At 32.1% G+C, this 17,019-nt stretch overlaps 1 protein-coding gene across 1 annotated transcript; it reads left to right on the forward strand.

The window, feature by feature from the left end:
* The first annotated feature begins 4,142 nt into the window (after nt 1-4,142).
* LOC130630327 (fizzy-related protein homolog) lies at nt 4,143-15,650 on the forward strand. Its single transcript, XM_057443786.1, has 22 exons — nt 4,143-4,256; nt 5,030-5,097; nt 5,279-5,339; nt 6,268-6,302; nt 6,392-6,420; nt 6,607-6,671; nt 7,171-7,230; nt 7,600-7,682; nt 7,886-7,913; nt 8,063-8,119; nt 8,586-8,684; nt 9,257-9,322; nt 9,520-9,622; nt 9,846-9,918; nt 10,003-10,048; nt 10,668-10,730; nt 10,843-10,935; nt 11,358-11,459; nt 11,555-11,593; nt 11,677-11,781; nt 12,591-12,683; nt 14,182-15,650. The coding sequence occupies exons 1-22, from the start codon at nt 4,182-4,184 to the stop codon at nt 14,221-14,223; spliced, it is 1,485 nt and encodes a 494-aa protein (XP_057299769.1). The 5' UTR covers nt 4,143-4,181; the 3' UTR covers nt 14,224-15,650.
* Nucleotides 15,651-17,019: the final 1,369 nt, after the last annotated feature.

The raw sequence follows: 17,019 nt of genomic DNA on the forward strand, positions 1-17,019 counted from the left end.
TCAGTATCCAAAATTAGTTGATTCCAGCAGCATTGTCTTTTGAACTTATTCTTTATGTGTATGTTATTGTAAGTGAACTTAAAATTTCAATAAAGTTTACGAAGTACCGCTACATTTGTAGTGACCATTAATGCAATAATCTCACATTTTTATAATCACAAAAAACAACTTTGACTGTGTTGGTTAAATTAAATTTTAGTGGCAGGCCACATCCACACTTACTCACCGAAATAAATCTTTTGATATAGAAGTTCAAAAAGTTCAAAATAAAATTAATTGGAAAGGAAAAAATATGTTTTCACAGTAGGGAGTGTCCAAAAACTCCGTTCATATCCTTTGGTTAATGTCATGCAAATGCAGCGATTCGCAGGTGATAGGGTGTACATTTGTATTGCGTAGAATCTCTATGCAAGAAGAAAATCTTTTCATTTTTCCATATTTTTTTTGCGTGTTGTTCACCACTGTTCGGCACGTGTTCATTAAAATGTGATCTTTATCTCAGCAATTCTTCTTTTAACACTTTGCACAAGACCTCAGGACATTTTGAGATTAAAATATGCTATGGTTTAAAATACAAATGGAAGTACATTCCCCATAATATATTTTTTATATATTTTCAGTACGTTACTCTTTATCTGTGAAAACTTCGAAATCATTAACTAAATTTTGATGGAAACTATTATTTGAATTTTTTAAATAATTATGGATATGATAGCTGGAAGAATTCCTGGCAGAAAATGGATTTCAAAACTTTAAAATTTAGGGAGAGATTAACTCTATTCGGTCCGCGCCCTTTGTGTCTATTAGATACCTGAATGCTAAAGTTCTAGGTCCCATACCTTCAGAGACTGAGATATAGGTTATTACTCAAAAACTTCCCCCTTAAATTTCTATGAAATCTTTATAATAGTGAAAGTATAATAACTTTCGTTAGGATAATTCTTTGAACTTGAAAGTTACAACACAGTTTTATTTTATTAACACGTAATTATTCTGATTTCCCCATTTTTTCAGATTTTCAGATTTTACCCAAAAATCGGAATGAATCAGATATTCTTTGGGCAATTTTTTGGTGTTTTTTTATGCGACACATGTAAACTTTTATTTAGCTGTCAGAAACTTAAACAGAATGTTAAAATTTGTTCTAGAACTATAAAACAGAAAGTGGCATTTTTCTGGACAGTTTTAAGCCTCTGACAACGTCACAGAAAAATGCTGACATAAGCAAATTTTTTTCCGCCATATTGCTCTTTTCCTGAAGTACGTTTATTTTCATTTTGAAAAGCCTATAAAGTTATTGAAGCGGGTCAGAAATCGGAGGGTCCGGTCATAATATGCCCGAAATACCTCGGACCGAATAGGGTTAACCCATAGTTAATAAGAAAAGAGATAGTTTCAAAAGTACGATGACATCATGGAATACAAAGCATTTGCAAATCTTTGATGAAACCACGTGACAACAAGCCTGTACATACTAAACACATCATGCCTACTAGTTTCTACTTTGAGAGATCATTTATAGAAGTGTTGTTTTACATTCTCCCATTTTACAGCTTGATATTCGTTGTTTGTAGGGGCAATGCAAACATTCGCCTGCATCTGCCAGGTAAGCAGCTGAGATTAGCTAATGATTTCTATCCAGAGCGTTGTTTCGATAAACTACTAAACTAACGATGTTACGTTGAGTTGTGTTGTTTGTGTAAGAAGCTAGTGTCAATGTTACGTCAAACTACGCTGATTTTTGTATTGTTGTGTATTCTTTTTTTCAACGGAAGACAGCCTCCGCCAGCCAATCAGAACCTCTGGTTTTATTGTAAACAAAGCCAAAAACGCATTTATTTTAAATTTCCATTCAAACATTTAATAAAAACATTGCGGAAAAAATGTTATTGAACAAGACACACCGGTACATGATGGTTGATAATTTTTTCTTAAAAATTTATTTAACACCGATGCAAAAATTACTTAGACGTTGAGTAATTCTAAACGTTAATAAATATTGCGAAAAAGATTAATTAAATCAAAGATGTTTACGCTAAATCAAGATTTTATGTCCAATTTAATGGTTTATTACCTCTGGTCCCGGGGATGAGGTGGTCGTTTTTTTAAATCAGCGCGTGCCTTGATAGTCGTATATACTAAAAGTTTCAATGTAGGTTGCTGCTCACGCTTACGTACCATTTTATTACTGGCCAGCCCTGGTTCTGCTTTGTTTTGAAGTTCTGTTAAAAAAGATGGCTGCTCGTGAAATGAAAAACACCGGTTGAATGCTGTTATCTTCTATCTATAGCTAGCTATAGATGCTGTAATTTGTCGCCTAATTTTCAAGTCTTTTTAGAGATTATTATTATTTCAAGAAGAAGTGTTAAGAACTGTCTGTAGTTTATACTAACAAGGGTTGTTATTTTTATCGTTTATTAGAGAAGAGTGCTAGCTAGCTATGAAAAATTCAGCATAAGCTGACATGAAATGGTTGCCATGTAGCTATATGCATGTGGCTAATTTTTATGTTTTGTTTTAATTTGCGAAGTAGGTAGCTAGTTGGGTATTCTCCCGATCCGAATGTTATGTGGTACAACTTTCAGCAAGTTGAGAGAAAACACAAACGATTCATCATGTATGATCAAAGTCTCACAGAAGAAGCTTTGAATAAACAAGAAGTACAAAAATCTGAATTAAAGTAAAGCTAAGTTAGCAAAACCTCACCTAAAACTACACAATGTGACAGGTTTGAAGTTAGAAAACAAAGGTTTTATGTAAAATTTTTATTTATAAAAAGGTGACTGCATAAACAGAGCGTTTTCCCTCATTTAAATAGCTACCCTAAAAAATATGGAACTGCAATTGATTTATAATTGTCATGTAACATTTGTCGACTGAAGGAATAGTTAGCTACCTAGCTACATATATGTGCACTTTTCTTTAAAATATTGTCAGCTTGACGCTAGCAGGTACCGACTCGCCGAAAGCTCTGTATATGTGGTGAGGGCTGCGGTGGGTTTTTTTTGTTTCTTTTTCAAGGTTTTAGTCTATAACCGCCCCCAAAAAGCCTGGGCTTTTTTCTTATTTAAATTTTGACAAGAAGAAGAAAGGGGATACTTTGTCTATATTTCTACAGTAAAACGTGTAATGTAAGAAGTAATAGAATTTGTTGATAAAAGGTTACATGTATGGTTACATGTAATGTTATCGTATACATGTAACCTTTTATTAACAAACTTTATTACTTCTTACACGTTTTATCATTATTCATCATCATTTTCGGCTTAACGTCCGTTTTGCTGTAGAAGTATATGCATTCTGATGATGGTCTTTGGAATGGAAGGTCGAAATATCAATTTTAAAAGAAACTTTTTGACTCTGTTTCTTTTTAATAATGTTTAAACTTCTGGTTATATTATTTACTATTAAGTTTTTTGCTTGAGCCGATATTTTTGCTATTTTGTTGTTGTACTCTCAGTTTATTTTTTGTGGGATTTTGTTGCAGCTATTTATCTGGTAAAAAAAACTTGCTTCGGGCGAAATTTTAATTTTTTTTAAAACGCTGGAAGTTGTCCAACAGCCCCATGGTTTTTGCAGCATATCCGGCAAGTCAACATCCTTGTACCTAGCGTACAAGGATGTGGACTCGCCAACTAGTGAAATGCTAACACAGTTCAGTTGAAAATAATATACTTTTATAACGTTATACAGTGGTATATATAGACAAGTTTCAACCTGACACATTGTTTATAATCCCCAGACCTCTTATAAATATATACCAAGATAAAATTATTTTCCAGATATAAGATTGAAAATATGTAACACAAATTAAGTTTTATTCACACACCGTAAGAGAGAAGATAATTTATAAAAAATGTATGTTATTTTTTAATATTCACATTTTATCCCTTTTTCATCTCTCTTCCTGACAAGAATTTTGATTTGCTAATTAAAACTTTTAAATCAAAAATATATGACAAATAGGGATATCTCAAGATTAGAAGCACCACCCCACTGTATATACCCTAAAAGTCACTATATGCTGTTTTTTTTTCTGAATTAAAAAAAACCCGTCATTATAAGAGTTCTACGAAAAATACAAAAGTTGTTAACCAAAAATATGGGTTCACTTTAACTTTTTGTTTACCTTTATCATTTAGAAAAAGGAGAACCTAATAGCGTAAATTAAGAGAAACAGAATGGATCCTGATTATGAGCAGAGGTTGTTTAGGCAAGTAAATGGTCAAAGAACACCAACAAAGAACAGTCCAGCAGTAAGTTTAATATTAATGCTGTGCATTTTTTTAAAGCTTCTTTAAAAAGTCCTAAATGTTTTTGTGTGCAAACATGGATCTATAACTCATTATATTGGTGGAAATGACTATTTTTGGCTATATTGAAATAGCCAAACAGTATCACTTAGCCAGTGCTTTGATTTTCACAGTAGTTAGGCTAGGTAAACAACTTTGAAAATACTCTAGCTGCATTTCCACAATGTCCATATAATGGAACAATCTATGACGCACTTATATTAACATACAAGTTTTACTACATGAGCAATATTTTCTTCATTGGAGGGCTTTATTTACATTTTATTGAACTGTAAGAAAAATGTACAATTGTGGGCTGGTAGATAGTCATGTTTTAAACAAAATAAAATAAAATAGCAACTAAAGAACCCTTAACCAGGCGAAGGCAAACATAAAATTTTTTAAATCAACGGCTCATCGAAGGCATATGATCCTGTATATCCTATGCATTTTCCTGATCAGGCTTTCATGCTATAAAAAAATTTGCTAAAGAAATTTCCAAAAAAAAATTCTTGTGACTTGCCTCTGCATTGCTGATGTCAATAGAATATATAATAAAATCAATTATCTTAATGTCCAAACCACGGCTAAAATTGTTCACTATATAAATGTCTGTTATCTATCTATCTACCAATATGAATGTTTGTTATATTGAATTGTCTGCTGCTGTAATACCACTCAGCTTAAAATGTAAAATTTCTTATGCACATTTGAATATGCCACAATTATATTTTTAGTCTTCTCCATATGGAAAAGGGAGTCCAATATTATTATCTCCATCAAAAAGGAAGCCAGAAGGAGATAGGTTTGTAACTGTTTTAACATCTTACGCTATATGCTGTGTGTCCCTTGGTATCTCAAGTTATTTATTTTATATTACTTTGTAAAAGATTTGATTTGATAATAACTATAACCGAGAATTTATGTAATAATGGTAAAGACACTGAAAAATATAAGGAGAGATATAATTGTATTTCACTTTGTAGATTCATCCCAAGCCGTGCCATTGTGAATTTAAGTAGAGGGTTCTTATCAACTCCACCACAGGTATGAGATTGTTTATAAAACATGGTTTTCTATTCTTAGACCATTGCTAAAACGGTTACAAACATGGAAGTTTTGAAAAATGCATGTTTCAAAACATTTCAGGAAGTATTGCAGTCAAGGAGTTTTATTTCTAAAGTGTGTTCTGTGATGATATAAAAAACTGAGTCACTTTAGACACTATAACGAAGTTTATATTTTGTGTTTTACGTCATTGGAATTGGTTATGCAGGCAGCAACTAAATTCACCTAAATAACTTTAAGAGAAACGAGGACCCTCCTAAAATCTCCAAAATTTCCTAAAATTTAAACTAAAATATTGTTTCCTTTAAAAACTTACTTAACTTATTTATTCTGATGTGCTTATTCTTATTTTCCATTATAACATTTTTCAAAAAAATGTTAGGAAAGGCTTAATTTATTATGTGTGTTTGTTCCCTCCTGAAATTTGGTCAAATTTTGTATATAAAATGTTTTTTTTCTGAAATTTTGGAACTCAGACATATTTATTTTTCACATTTTTAATCCATGGTCATGCCAATGAAAACCATTATATACTTTTCCTTCTTGTGTTTACTTATGAAGTGCATATACAAGCCAGGTAAGCAACTAATGCTTGTACTTCACAGAAGTTAGTGAGACTGTCTTTTTTAGAACTGGTAAAGAATTTAAGATTAATAATAATAATATAAATATTTATATTTCATTGTCCTAATACAAAAATTTTCTACCGAAATGGCTCAGAAATGTGGCCCAACTAATTTTTAGTAACATGGAAAAATGAAAAATATTTCCAGTATGCGTTTTTTATAACTGGCAGTTTATAATCATATACCGTTAAAAATTCCATGGTCATGCCAATGAAAACCATTATATACTTTTCCTGCAAATAAGTGAAAAATTATGTGAAACTACTGCTTTTTGTTTTTAGGAAAACTCAGAGCCAAGTCAGACTGCCAATACAAAGTATGTTTGTTATTATCACATTCTTTTTTAATTCTACATAAACGTTTGCTTTGGTCAGCTTTTTATCATAAAGTTTGTTTGCACTTTAGGGAACAAACACCCAGCACAGAAAATAAAGGTAAGAGCTAAATATTTCACAATCCTACTAGCCAGACTTATTTTCTGGTCCTCTATTTTTTTCTTTTCCGATTCAAGAAATTCTGTAATAAATGTCCCCCTTTAAACATTTATAAAAGGGAAAGGTTAGGCAGCTTAAGCCAAGATAAAAATACTTGTTAAATCATTTGGTATTGATTATTTTTAGAATCTTTACTATATACATCGTTGCTAAGAAACGAGCTTCTTCGTGATGACATTGAATCATTATCTGTAAGTTTGTCTTAGTTTTTATTTTCCATTAGGCCAAAAATACATTTATGCGTGATTCTCGCTACCCGACCGACCCAATTTTCTTTTTTGTCAAACCTGTTTTTCCAAAACTTTTTCCCCATGTATTTTTTTAAAAATTGAGTGTAATGCAAAATGTTGGGATAGATGTTTTCAAAGTGATTACTTACTCTTCGATTGATCTTGCAACCTTTGAAACACCAAAACCGCTTGAAACGTTCAAACGTTCCATAAAGTCAATGCAATGCATTTTTATCCATGTGAAAAAGATTGAAATTGTGTTTACCGTAGAATTAAAATTTGGGCACAAATTGATTTGTTTTGATTTCCCTCAAAAACAAACAAAAAAAACACTCATCCATGTAACGGTAACCACTGTTAGTGTATATTTTTTGGCCTTAGTAATTTTTTTCACCCTGCTGTATTGATATCTCATCTTGTTTTTTTCTGCAGTTTGTATATTACTGACTTAATTATGTAGGAAAATTGTGATGAACGGCATCCGCTGTCCACACCTAAACATGTTCGATCCTTGTTCAAGGTATACCTTTCACAATTCTGACCTGTCTGTCTGACTGTCTGTAAACAAAAAGAGATTTATTATATCTCACATGTTAATATATTTGACATATAATTATTTTCATGCTAAAACAATCATTAATGTCATAGTTATTGCATTAAACTTCAATTTCATGCCCCAAACTCAAAAAACAGCTAGGCAAATTGTCTTTCCCTGCATGTGTTACCTAGGCTCACTTGGGATCACAATAAGTTAATTTTAAGTGTGTTTTCTTGTCATCAAATTGTATTTTCACAGCACTGTTTAACTCCTAAATATGAATCAGATTTTTTATGGTTTATGCAAGTAGGCATTTGAAATTTTTGCCGTTTACACAATATTTTTATTTAGAATCGCACTCCAAAACGAAAATACTCTTCTGAATCGCTTGATGCAGTTAGTCCATACTCTGTTTCACCCATCGGCAGTAACAGGTATGTTTTCCCGTGTTTTATATTTTTTTGGATGCAGGGAAGAGCAAACAAAAAATGTCATGCTGAACCAAAGCTGTAAAAAAACTGCTGACACAAACATATATATTATTTTGTTAAAATAAGAACTAGATATTATTTTTTAAAATTAAAAGATAGACAGGTTCACCTTCAGTTTTTTTAATAAGAATTTGTCTTTGTTTTAGTCACAAGTTACTTCGCTCACCAAAGAAGGTAAATATTTTTTTATTTTATTTATTACTTTCACGAAACCCACTGCTTTGTGGGTGTGTAATGTGCTCTTAAACACTAGGTTTAAAAAAATATGCAAGAACTTTTTTTTTAGTTATTAGTATAAGTACTATAATTTGCATTATTTCTAGGCTATTAGAAAGATATCGAAGGTTCCGTTTAAAGTTCTTGATGCTCCTGATTTACAGGTGGGATATTTTTTAATTTATGTTTCAGAGATGTAACGTAAAGCGTCTAGAAAGCCCTTTCCATACTTTTTTTTTGTTTTGTTCAACAACTTAATGAATTAATAAATAAATGCAAATATGATTTTAATATATAAGCTTTGCTTTTATTTTTCTGATTTGTGCTTATTTTTGCATGCCCTGACTTTGGTGCAAGACTGTTCAGCTTTTCTAATTTACTGATGTACCTGGTAATTGCTGACTTAAATGCGTTAACAAAGCAGCTGACGTGATATGTTAAATTTGAATCAGTGTAGTTTTACACAAGATATTTTTATTGCTATGTAGCTAATTTCAAACAAAAAGAATAAGAAAAAAAAATTGAAAACTCTTTTTTCTTTAATAACTTTTATCATTATTATTATTGCATGTAAATATTGCTAGAAAAATAAGGTACCTGTATATAAAAATCTATGTGTTCTGTTTATAGGATGATTTTTATTTAAATCTTGTTGATTGGTCATCACAAAATATTCTTAGTGTTGGTTTGGGCTCTTGTGTTTACTTATGGAGTGCATATACAAGCCAGGTAAGCAAGACTCATTCTTCACAGAAGTTAGTGAGACTGTCTTTTTTAAAACTGGTAAAGAAATTAAGATTTATAATAATAATAATAATAATAATAATAATAATAATAATAATAATAATAATAATAATAATAATAATAATAATAATAATAATAATAATAATAATAATAATAATAATAATATTTCATTGTCCTAATAAAACAAAAGTTTCCACCGAAATGACTCAGAAATACGACCCGACTAATTTTTAGTAATATGGAAAAATGGAAAATATTTCCAGTATGCGTCTTTTATAACTGGCAGTTTATAATCATATACCATTAAAAATTATGCAGTCAGAGTTGATAGAGAATATTTTGCAGATCTGCTTTCAAATTAACTAATAATAATAATAGTAATAGTAATAATAATAATTAAACATGGAACAGACAAACCGCAATAATTTCTATGTTACATATTCTTTTTTGCTCGAAAATGCCTTACTCACTAATTTTCAAATTCTGCTTTTCTGAATCTTTTTCCAACAAGATTGAGTTGCGTTTTGTACGCTTTTGTTTCAATTTCTTTATTTTAGGTGACAAAACTATGTGACCTGTCGTCCGAAAACGATCCTGTGACGTCAGTAGCCTGGACAGAAAGGGTAATTTTATATTTCTTTTTCTTTTTCATTTCTTATTGTTGTTAGTTTCAACCTTGTTTGTTTATTGTTGTTTACTTTTTTGTGTGTCGTGTTTGTTAATTGTTGTTCGTTTTGGTCCTGAGTCAATGCATATATTTTTTTAAATATACATTGCAACAACAGAAAGAAGTGCTAAGCCAAAATGGCTTTGTTTTTAGGGAAACCATTTGGCTGTTGGTACGCATAAAGGGTTCGTTCAGATTTGGGACGTATCTGCAAACAAAAGAGTTTCAGTACTACAGGGGCACACAACCAGAGTTGGTAAGTTTTCTTGTTTTTTTCAACACTCAAAAGTTATTGGGAAATTTTAATATTTAGGGATGCGTGGGTAATTCTTCCTCTTCTGCATTTGTATTCTTCGAGCTCTTGTCTTTTGTATGACAAAATTTTATATGATAAATGAAGTTGAATTTGTGCCAGTTTTTCTTTCTCTTTTGGATATTTCAGCTGGTGATATCTAGTATGATGTCTATGTTTTTTCTAGGTTCACTGGCGTGGAACAATGATCTACTTTGCTCTGGCAGTAGAGACCGGATCATTTTTATGAGAGATGTCAGGTATAATCTTCAATGAAATAAATAAAAAAATTTCTTTCTTTTTGTTTATTACGTGAAAAATTGCAATTGTTGTTGTTGTTTCAGATGTCCTACACAGTCTGAGAAACGTTTGGTTGGACATAAACAAGAGGTAAGATTTGTAGCTTGTTAACTTTTAAGAGAATGAATCTTGTCTTGATCTCTTTTGCTGTGCCAATTAATCAAGAGTCAATGTATACCAATATGCAGACCAACTTTGCACACTGTGCCACACTAATTGTCTACGTTACCAATATGTGGACCAGTGAAAAAATTGAGAAAATTATATCCAACATTGTTTGTGTTGGTGCAGGATGATCATATGCCACATATATATATCCAACCTACCATGAAGAAATTCGAATACTTCGGATGCAACGTTTTTGATTGCACAGAATGCTTTTTCGATTTTTTTTTTTTTCATTTTCTTTAAATACGTACGTTGTTAAAGATCACTCCATGTTTCGTAGATGGTTGTTAACCAGCCTGACGAAGTAGAGCGTCAACTAGCTAAAAATAACACTCTAGGAAGTCAGTGATGATTTTATGATTGGCTGACAAAACAGTACTTGATCTTTTAATTGGATAATGGAAAAATATGAGCTACTGCTGTTTTCTTTATTCTTTCTGTCAGCAAATCATTTTATTATTATTATCATTATTATTATTATTGTGCCTACCAATGAAAATTCTCACAAATCATAATTATTATGTTAAATCTTTTCTTTAAGGTTTGTGGTTTAAAATGGTCACCAGACAAACAACTGCTTGCTTCTGGTGGAAACGACAATCGAGTAAGTATTTGATAAAAGAAATATTTTTTTCTTACTCAGAAAAGTTAACAGTGTTGCTACATGTTGCCCATGTTGTTATCTTCTTCCATCATGTTTTATGTATGTTTTCTAGCTGCTTGTTTGGAATCTTTCGAACACGACACCTTATCAACAATATGCAGACCATACTGCAGCTGTGAAAGCTATTGCTTGGTCTCCTCATCAGGTTTGTGTTTCTTTCAATAATATCGAAAGTATGTCAGGGGAGGATATTGTAAAGATTGCATTTCCACCCACCCCTTGCTAAAAACTCCTACCCATGTAAACACACACACACACACACACATTTTCAACTTTATATTATGTGACTTCATGGTTATTCTTCAGTTATTTCAATTGTTACATCTTTCTTCTTAAGTTTCGAGATTTTCACAGGATGCGCTAGAATGCGCGACTAGTCCGTTTTTAAATGTTGTTCATACGATTCGTATTTGCAAAAGCGTCGCTTCTGCTACCTGACGGCTGCAAAGTATTAACCAGTTAAAAGCTAAGTGCATATTTCGGCGAATAGTAAAAAAATACGAATTCCCTGTTATCAAAATTGGATAAATACGTTTTGCCAATATATTGTTTTTGTTTCGTTTCTAGCATGGATTGCTTGCATCAGGTGGGGGTACAGTGGATAAAACTATCCGCTTTTGGAATACTTTGACAGGACAGCCCATGCAGTGCGTGGACACAGGTTCTCAGGTGACATGGCTTTATATGGCTTTTTATTACTTCAATAATTTACTTCTTTCTCTTGCTTACGTTAGTGTGACCATGATTGATGTTGACTTTTTCAGGTTTGCAACTTAGCTTGGTCAAAACATTCCAATGAGTTGGTAAGTTTTTTTCATTGATTTATTTATTTCTGATTTTATCACCAGCCACGTTTGTCGTAATTTATTTCTCTCAACTAATTTAGGTGAGTACGCACGGTTACTCTCAGAATCAAGTTCTGGTGTGGAAATATCCGAGTTTAACACAAGTGGCAAAATTGACTGGTCACACTTACCGTGTTCTTTACTTGGTAAGTTGTTTCATTACAATCTTTGGGTGGAGCAAAACAACATCCCATATTCATATTGTTTTAAACAAATGTCGTTGGAGAGGGCGTTTATTGAATTTTTTTGACTGTTGGAGAGCGTGTTTATTGAATTTTTTGACTGTTGGAGAGAGCGTTTATTGAATTTTTTGACTGTTGGAGAGGGCGTGTATTAAATTTTTTCACTGTTGGAGAGGGCGTTTATTAAATTTTTTTGACAGTTAAAGAGGGCGTTTATTAAATTTTTTGACTGTTGAAGAGGGCGTTTATTAAATTTTTTGACTGTTGGAGAGGGTTTCAGAATCAACTATTTGTGTTATGACTATTATGGCAGATTATAAAGTTAAAAGTGAGTCTTGCCTGTGTAATTGGTCATTATGAAATATGATGGGTGTGGATGTCCAAGTAATACCAGTGGTAATCTTACTGTTCTTAGTTGACCTAGTGTTTAAAAGTGGAATGTGTTTTTGAATTTAAATCACCCGCATGGAGGCGGGGAAAAAGAAGCTTCAATGCATGTGATCAATCGAAAAATTAGGATACGATATAACGTCTATGAAAGCAGACATTTAAAACAGAGTCTCCTTAAAACGACACCTTTTTTGGTCTTTCGTAAATAGTTTGGATAAATTTGACCTCTGTAAAGCTAACGTTAACATTTTTTTTAGATCAATGTTTTTACAAATACATTTTTTAAAAAAGAAGTTGGACAATCTTTTACTATTTTGTTACATTTTTATTCATGGCTTCAGTTGTTGTGTATTTATGGGTTTTCCTTTCTTATCTCGTTACAGTCGATGTCACCCGACGGTGAATCAGTTGTTACAGGGGCTGGTGACGAAACGTTGCGATTTTGGAATGTTTTTAGCAAGACTAATACACAAAAGGTATGTTGACCAGATGTAGCAACCTCTGTTCCATTCCCTTTGTTCCTTAGCTTGCAAGCCCAGCCAAACAAATCATCTTACGATTTCAAATATAAGTATTTCCTTTGCGGCCATGTCACATTACAGCAACATACTACCAGTAAAATATTTTGCAATATATTGTAAAATTTTGATGAATGCTGCCTATAATATATTGCGAAACTTCTTGTTGTTGTTTAACAAAATATTGCGAACGTTTTGCGCCATATTTTTTATCAATATTTTTGTAGGTTGTTTTAACACTGTCAATACATTGTGGCGATATTAATACAATAATAACCGATTACCCCGGGCTGTACCGCAAATATCGCCCGAGGTCTAACTGCCGACTGAGCTTGCAAGGTCAGTGCAATGACTGAGGGCGATATTTTGCGGTGCAGTACGGGGTAATCGGTTATTATTGTATTTGTTAACCATACCGGCCCGTCGTCAAGAGCGCTAAGCCAATCAGAATGCCTAAAAACCCGTATTGCTCGCTCGCAAAATCCAGACGGTTAATAATTACAATGTTTATCAATTACCTGCAATATATTGCAGTATTTCGAAACAACGTTTAATTTTTAAGCATATTTGCATTAAGTCTTAATTTTCAGAAAATTCTTAATAAAAGTTTTAAAACCCTCAATAGTTCTTTCGAAACTTTTTATCGAACTTAGACTACGTAAAAGTTGTTTGGGCCTAATATTTATCTCCCTGACCAGTCCCGGTGAAAAAGCCAAGTAAGAAGGAGAACTAAGTGTATGATCTTACTAACGACACCTCTTTGTTTTAAAATTGCATTGACATTTCCATTTTTACTGTGTACTATTGTTGGGTTTATGTAGTGCAAATGACTCCAATCAAAGCGATATCTTTCTAAGACAACATTCAAAAAAACTTGAAAAGCCTTTGGTTAATTTCGTCCATGATTGTGTATTCTTATAAAAAAAGAGTATACAGTCTACTGTCGATAAGTGGAACCCTGGATAAGTGGAACTTTCGTTTAGTGGAACCAATTTCCCTGGTCCCTTGGATTTGCATTAACAAACCTCTCTTATTTTATTCGGATAAGTGGAACCCTCGATAACTGGATTCATTTTTTGGTCCTTTGAGCAATATTTATTCATATAATTGAAACTTTTTCAAAAGAATTATCTACCGTACGTTCGAATCATTTTAATCAAAACATTTTTTTCCGAATGCGAACATTCGATTGCTATCAAGAGTAATGAAAACATAAAAACTATATCGGCAGTCATATTTCAAAAATGGCAGCTGTGTAGTCTTCGAAGCGAAAGCTTACCTGTTTAACTTTAGTCGAAAACTACAAGGCCTCCTGATATTTCAGATAAGAGAGAAGTTCAATAAGTGGAATCATTTTTTTCGGTTTCATAGAGGTTCCACTTTTCGAGAGTAGACTATTCTGTTTTTAATTATTTTTTTTTTTAATTTAATTTTTAATTTTTGTTTTCTTTTTCAGGAATCAAGATCCGAATTAAATTTATTTTCACATATCCGTTGATTTTTTATTTTCATTATTATTATTATTTTACAGATCAAATCTCTAACTTTATAGTACATATTTGTATATAGTAATTATTTAAATTGATAGTACATAACCGCATGTTCTGGAGATACTTGAAAACTTCACTACACTCTCGTCTACTTTATCGCGCCAAAAAAATGTCTGACGAAATATTCGTCACGTAGGGAAAATTTTGACACTCGTTCATTGTGAAATAGTCCCACTCTAACTATGAGCGTCTAAGATCACTTTATATTTTTTCAGTGAATATTCTAATACATAATTCGTCGGCCAAAAGTTTCGTCGCATGTCCCACATTTTTGTTGTTGCCTGATCGTGATCTTTTCGGCTCTGAAATAATATATTCTAAGTTATTTTAAAAATGCGCTCCCTCGTAGATATCATGTTTGAGATTAGGTACTTCAATATTATTTTTTCGAGCACTGCGTGTGAGATCGTGTACTCTCCTGCACACAATTTTAGTGTGCACTTGTTTTGTATATAAAATTATCAATAGTGGAATTTTTGAATTCAAAGTATTGTATATATGCGAACTGCTGAGAGCATATCTCAAGAGCAGGGACTGAGAACTACTCTAGAAAGTGGTTGAATACTGCTCCTGCGATTGTGATCGTTACTTGTTTTAAACAAATCTGTCTACAAGAGAACAACCTGGTTCCCAGGATGCACTCGGTAATACCAGCAACAGAGTGTTCACACCCTCTGTGAGTGTTCAAGCCCTCTGTAACACTGTTTATTATCTCTAACAAAATAAATTTCACCTAGTCTTTCTCGATTACAAATAAAATCTAAAATAGAAGGTATTTTAGAAATCTAAGTTTTTTTTCATGATTGTCTAGTTTTGTGCGAACGATAGTTAACCCTCTCAGTCGGATAGGATTAACGACCTGGGGACGAGGTTGTATTTTGTAGTTATATCACGTGTTATTAGTTAGAATTTTCCAATATCTTGTCGTCTATAATTGTGTTCGCCTGGATCAATTGTGTTTCTTCTTCTTTTCGAAACTGAAATTTTTGAATAAGCAAGGCAAAACTTGAGTTTCCATGCCTCTAATTACTTTGTTGTTGTTTTTCTTTTTTCATTAGTAAACTATCACAATTTTATTGAATTAATTTTCTCTTTTTTTTTTTGAATTATAAATACATGTCTCTTTAATATTATTTGTCTCCATTGTTCAGTTGTAACAAGAAAAATTTGCTATCACGTGACTTTCTCCAAACAGGTAGTTCGTTCTTCCATGAAACAGCAATTTTTTCTTCCAATTTCTAATGTATACGCACCTGAAATATCGCAGTGATAATTTTAGAATTTTGTCAGGAACAGATAAAAAATTTTTATTTCAAACTTTGCGTGGAAATTAAAAGTATTATTATTTTAAATGAAATACATGTTCTTTTTTTAACACGGTTTTTTTTTTCTTTTTTGATTAACTCTTTCAGATAAATAATATGGAATGTGATCTTTAATCGTCTCGTCACCTGTCCTCTTTTGACGTTTATTCTACTTGACGTTACTCGATAAAAACACGATAAACACATCCCTTCACTAAAGTCATTTTTAGATTTAAATTTTATGATAATTTAAAGAAAGACCTTTGTGCGTTGCTTGCGATCACTTTGCCAGTATACCTTCGTTCACATCAGATTAGTATGTTTTGGTATCATATAAAAATATAGTGGAATTATTAACAAATATATATTTTTGAGTTTAGTTTTTTAATTGCGCTGCATGAAACCAATCCTATTGGGTCCTAAACTATATATATAGTAAAGTATTTCTTTATACAAAGAAAATTTTTTAAAAAAAGTCGAGAAAATTACAATCAGTAGATGAAATCAAAGTGAGAATGAAGAAAGTTAATCTAAGGGGTTTGTTTATATAAGCCGGAATGATTTTGTGCCGCCTTTATATTAGAAAAGTGTCCCGGGATGTTTTTTGCTTTAAATTGAAATAGGCAGAAGTTATCCCATTCATCCATATGGTAAAACGTTCTGCCCGAGCCGGGACGGGACGAACTTGTCTCGGGACAAAAATTTCCCATATTAACACAGCGATTTTTAGCACAATTGATGAGGTCGGGATCCGAGCAAACATCTAAAAAGCTCTTTATTGTACTTCATTTATTAAGATGTTCAAACAATGACTTCTGAAGACTTTCTTTTCCAATTTTTCTCAAATACCAATAAAAAGAAAAGGCTAATAATAAAAGAGGATGCAACTTTATTGCCATACGGGGTTCGTAATTACATTAAAATGGGCGTTAGATCTTTAAAACGCAATAATAAATACTCTAATAAAATCATTGTCTTGGTCGCCTGAAAGTGCGTGTTCTTATTTGATTGAAATCTATTTCCATTTGAATGCGTTCCAACATTGGAAAAATTGAATTTTGTATACATAAACTTCACGTTAAATGCGATGTTGTCAATTTTTATTGAAGTTTATATTGTTATCGAGTCCGAATCTTGTTGTCTATTATTTTGGTTGTATTCACTAAGTTGATTTATCAAAGTTTGTTTACATATATGGTACAATGTCCACTGTGGTCAACAGTCAATCATTTACACCCCACGATGGAGTGTGATTACTTTGTATTTGTGTGATAATAGTTTGTCCCACGTACAGTGTTTAACAAAATGTTTTTGTTTTGTTTATATGTAATCGCTTCGCTATTTAGCAGTAGCCTTTTTTCTTACATGCAGTCTTGGCGAAACAGGATCAACTCAGTAAGGTTTCTTGTGTGTATTATTTATAAATAAATCTGTTTAAAT

This window comes from Hydractinia symbiolongicarpus, chromosome 2 (assembly GCF_029227915.1).
Source record: "Hydractinia symbiolongicarpus strain clone_291-10 chromosome 2, HSymV2.1, whole genome shotgun sequence".
In the NCBI taxonomy this organism is placed as follows: Eukaryota; Metazoa; Cnidaria; class Hydrozoa; order Anthoathecata; family Hydractiniidae; genus Hydractinia; species Hydractinia symbiolongicarpus.

Bases quoted from the DNA above. Each gene is read 5' to 3' on its own strand.
- LOC130630327 (XM_057443786.1), top strand. From the start codon at position 4,182: ATGGATCCTGATTATGAGCAGAGGTTGTTTAGGCAAGTAAATGGTCAA. The intron at 6,303-6,391 runs GTATGTTTGTTA...TTTGCACTTTAG, and splicing joins AGTCAGACTGCCAATACAAA to GGAACAAACACCCAGCACAG. The intron at 9,323-9,519 runs GTAATTTTATAT...CTTTGTTTTTAG, and splicing joins CAGTAGCCTGGACAGAAAGG to GGAAACCATTTGGCTGTTGG.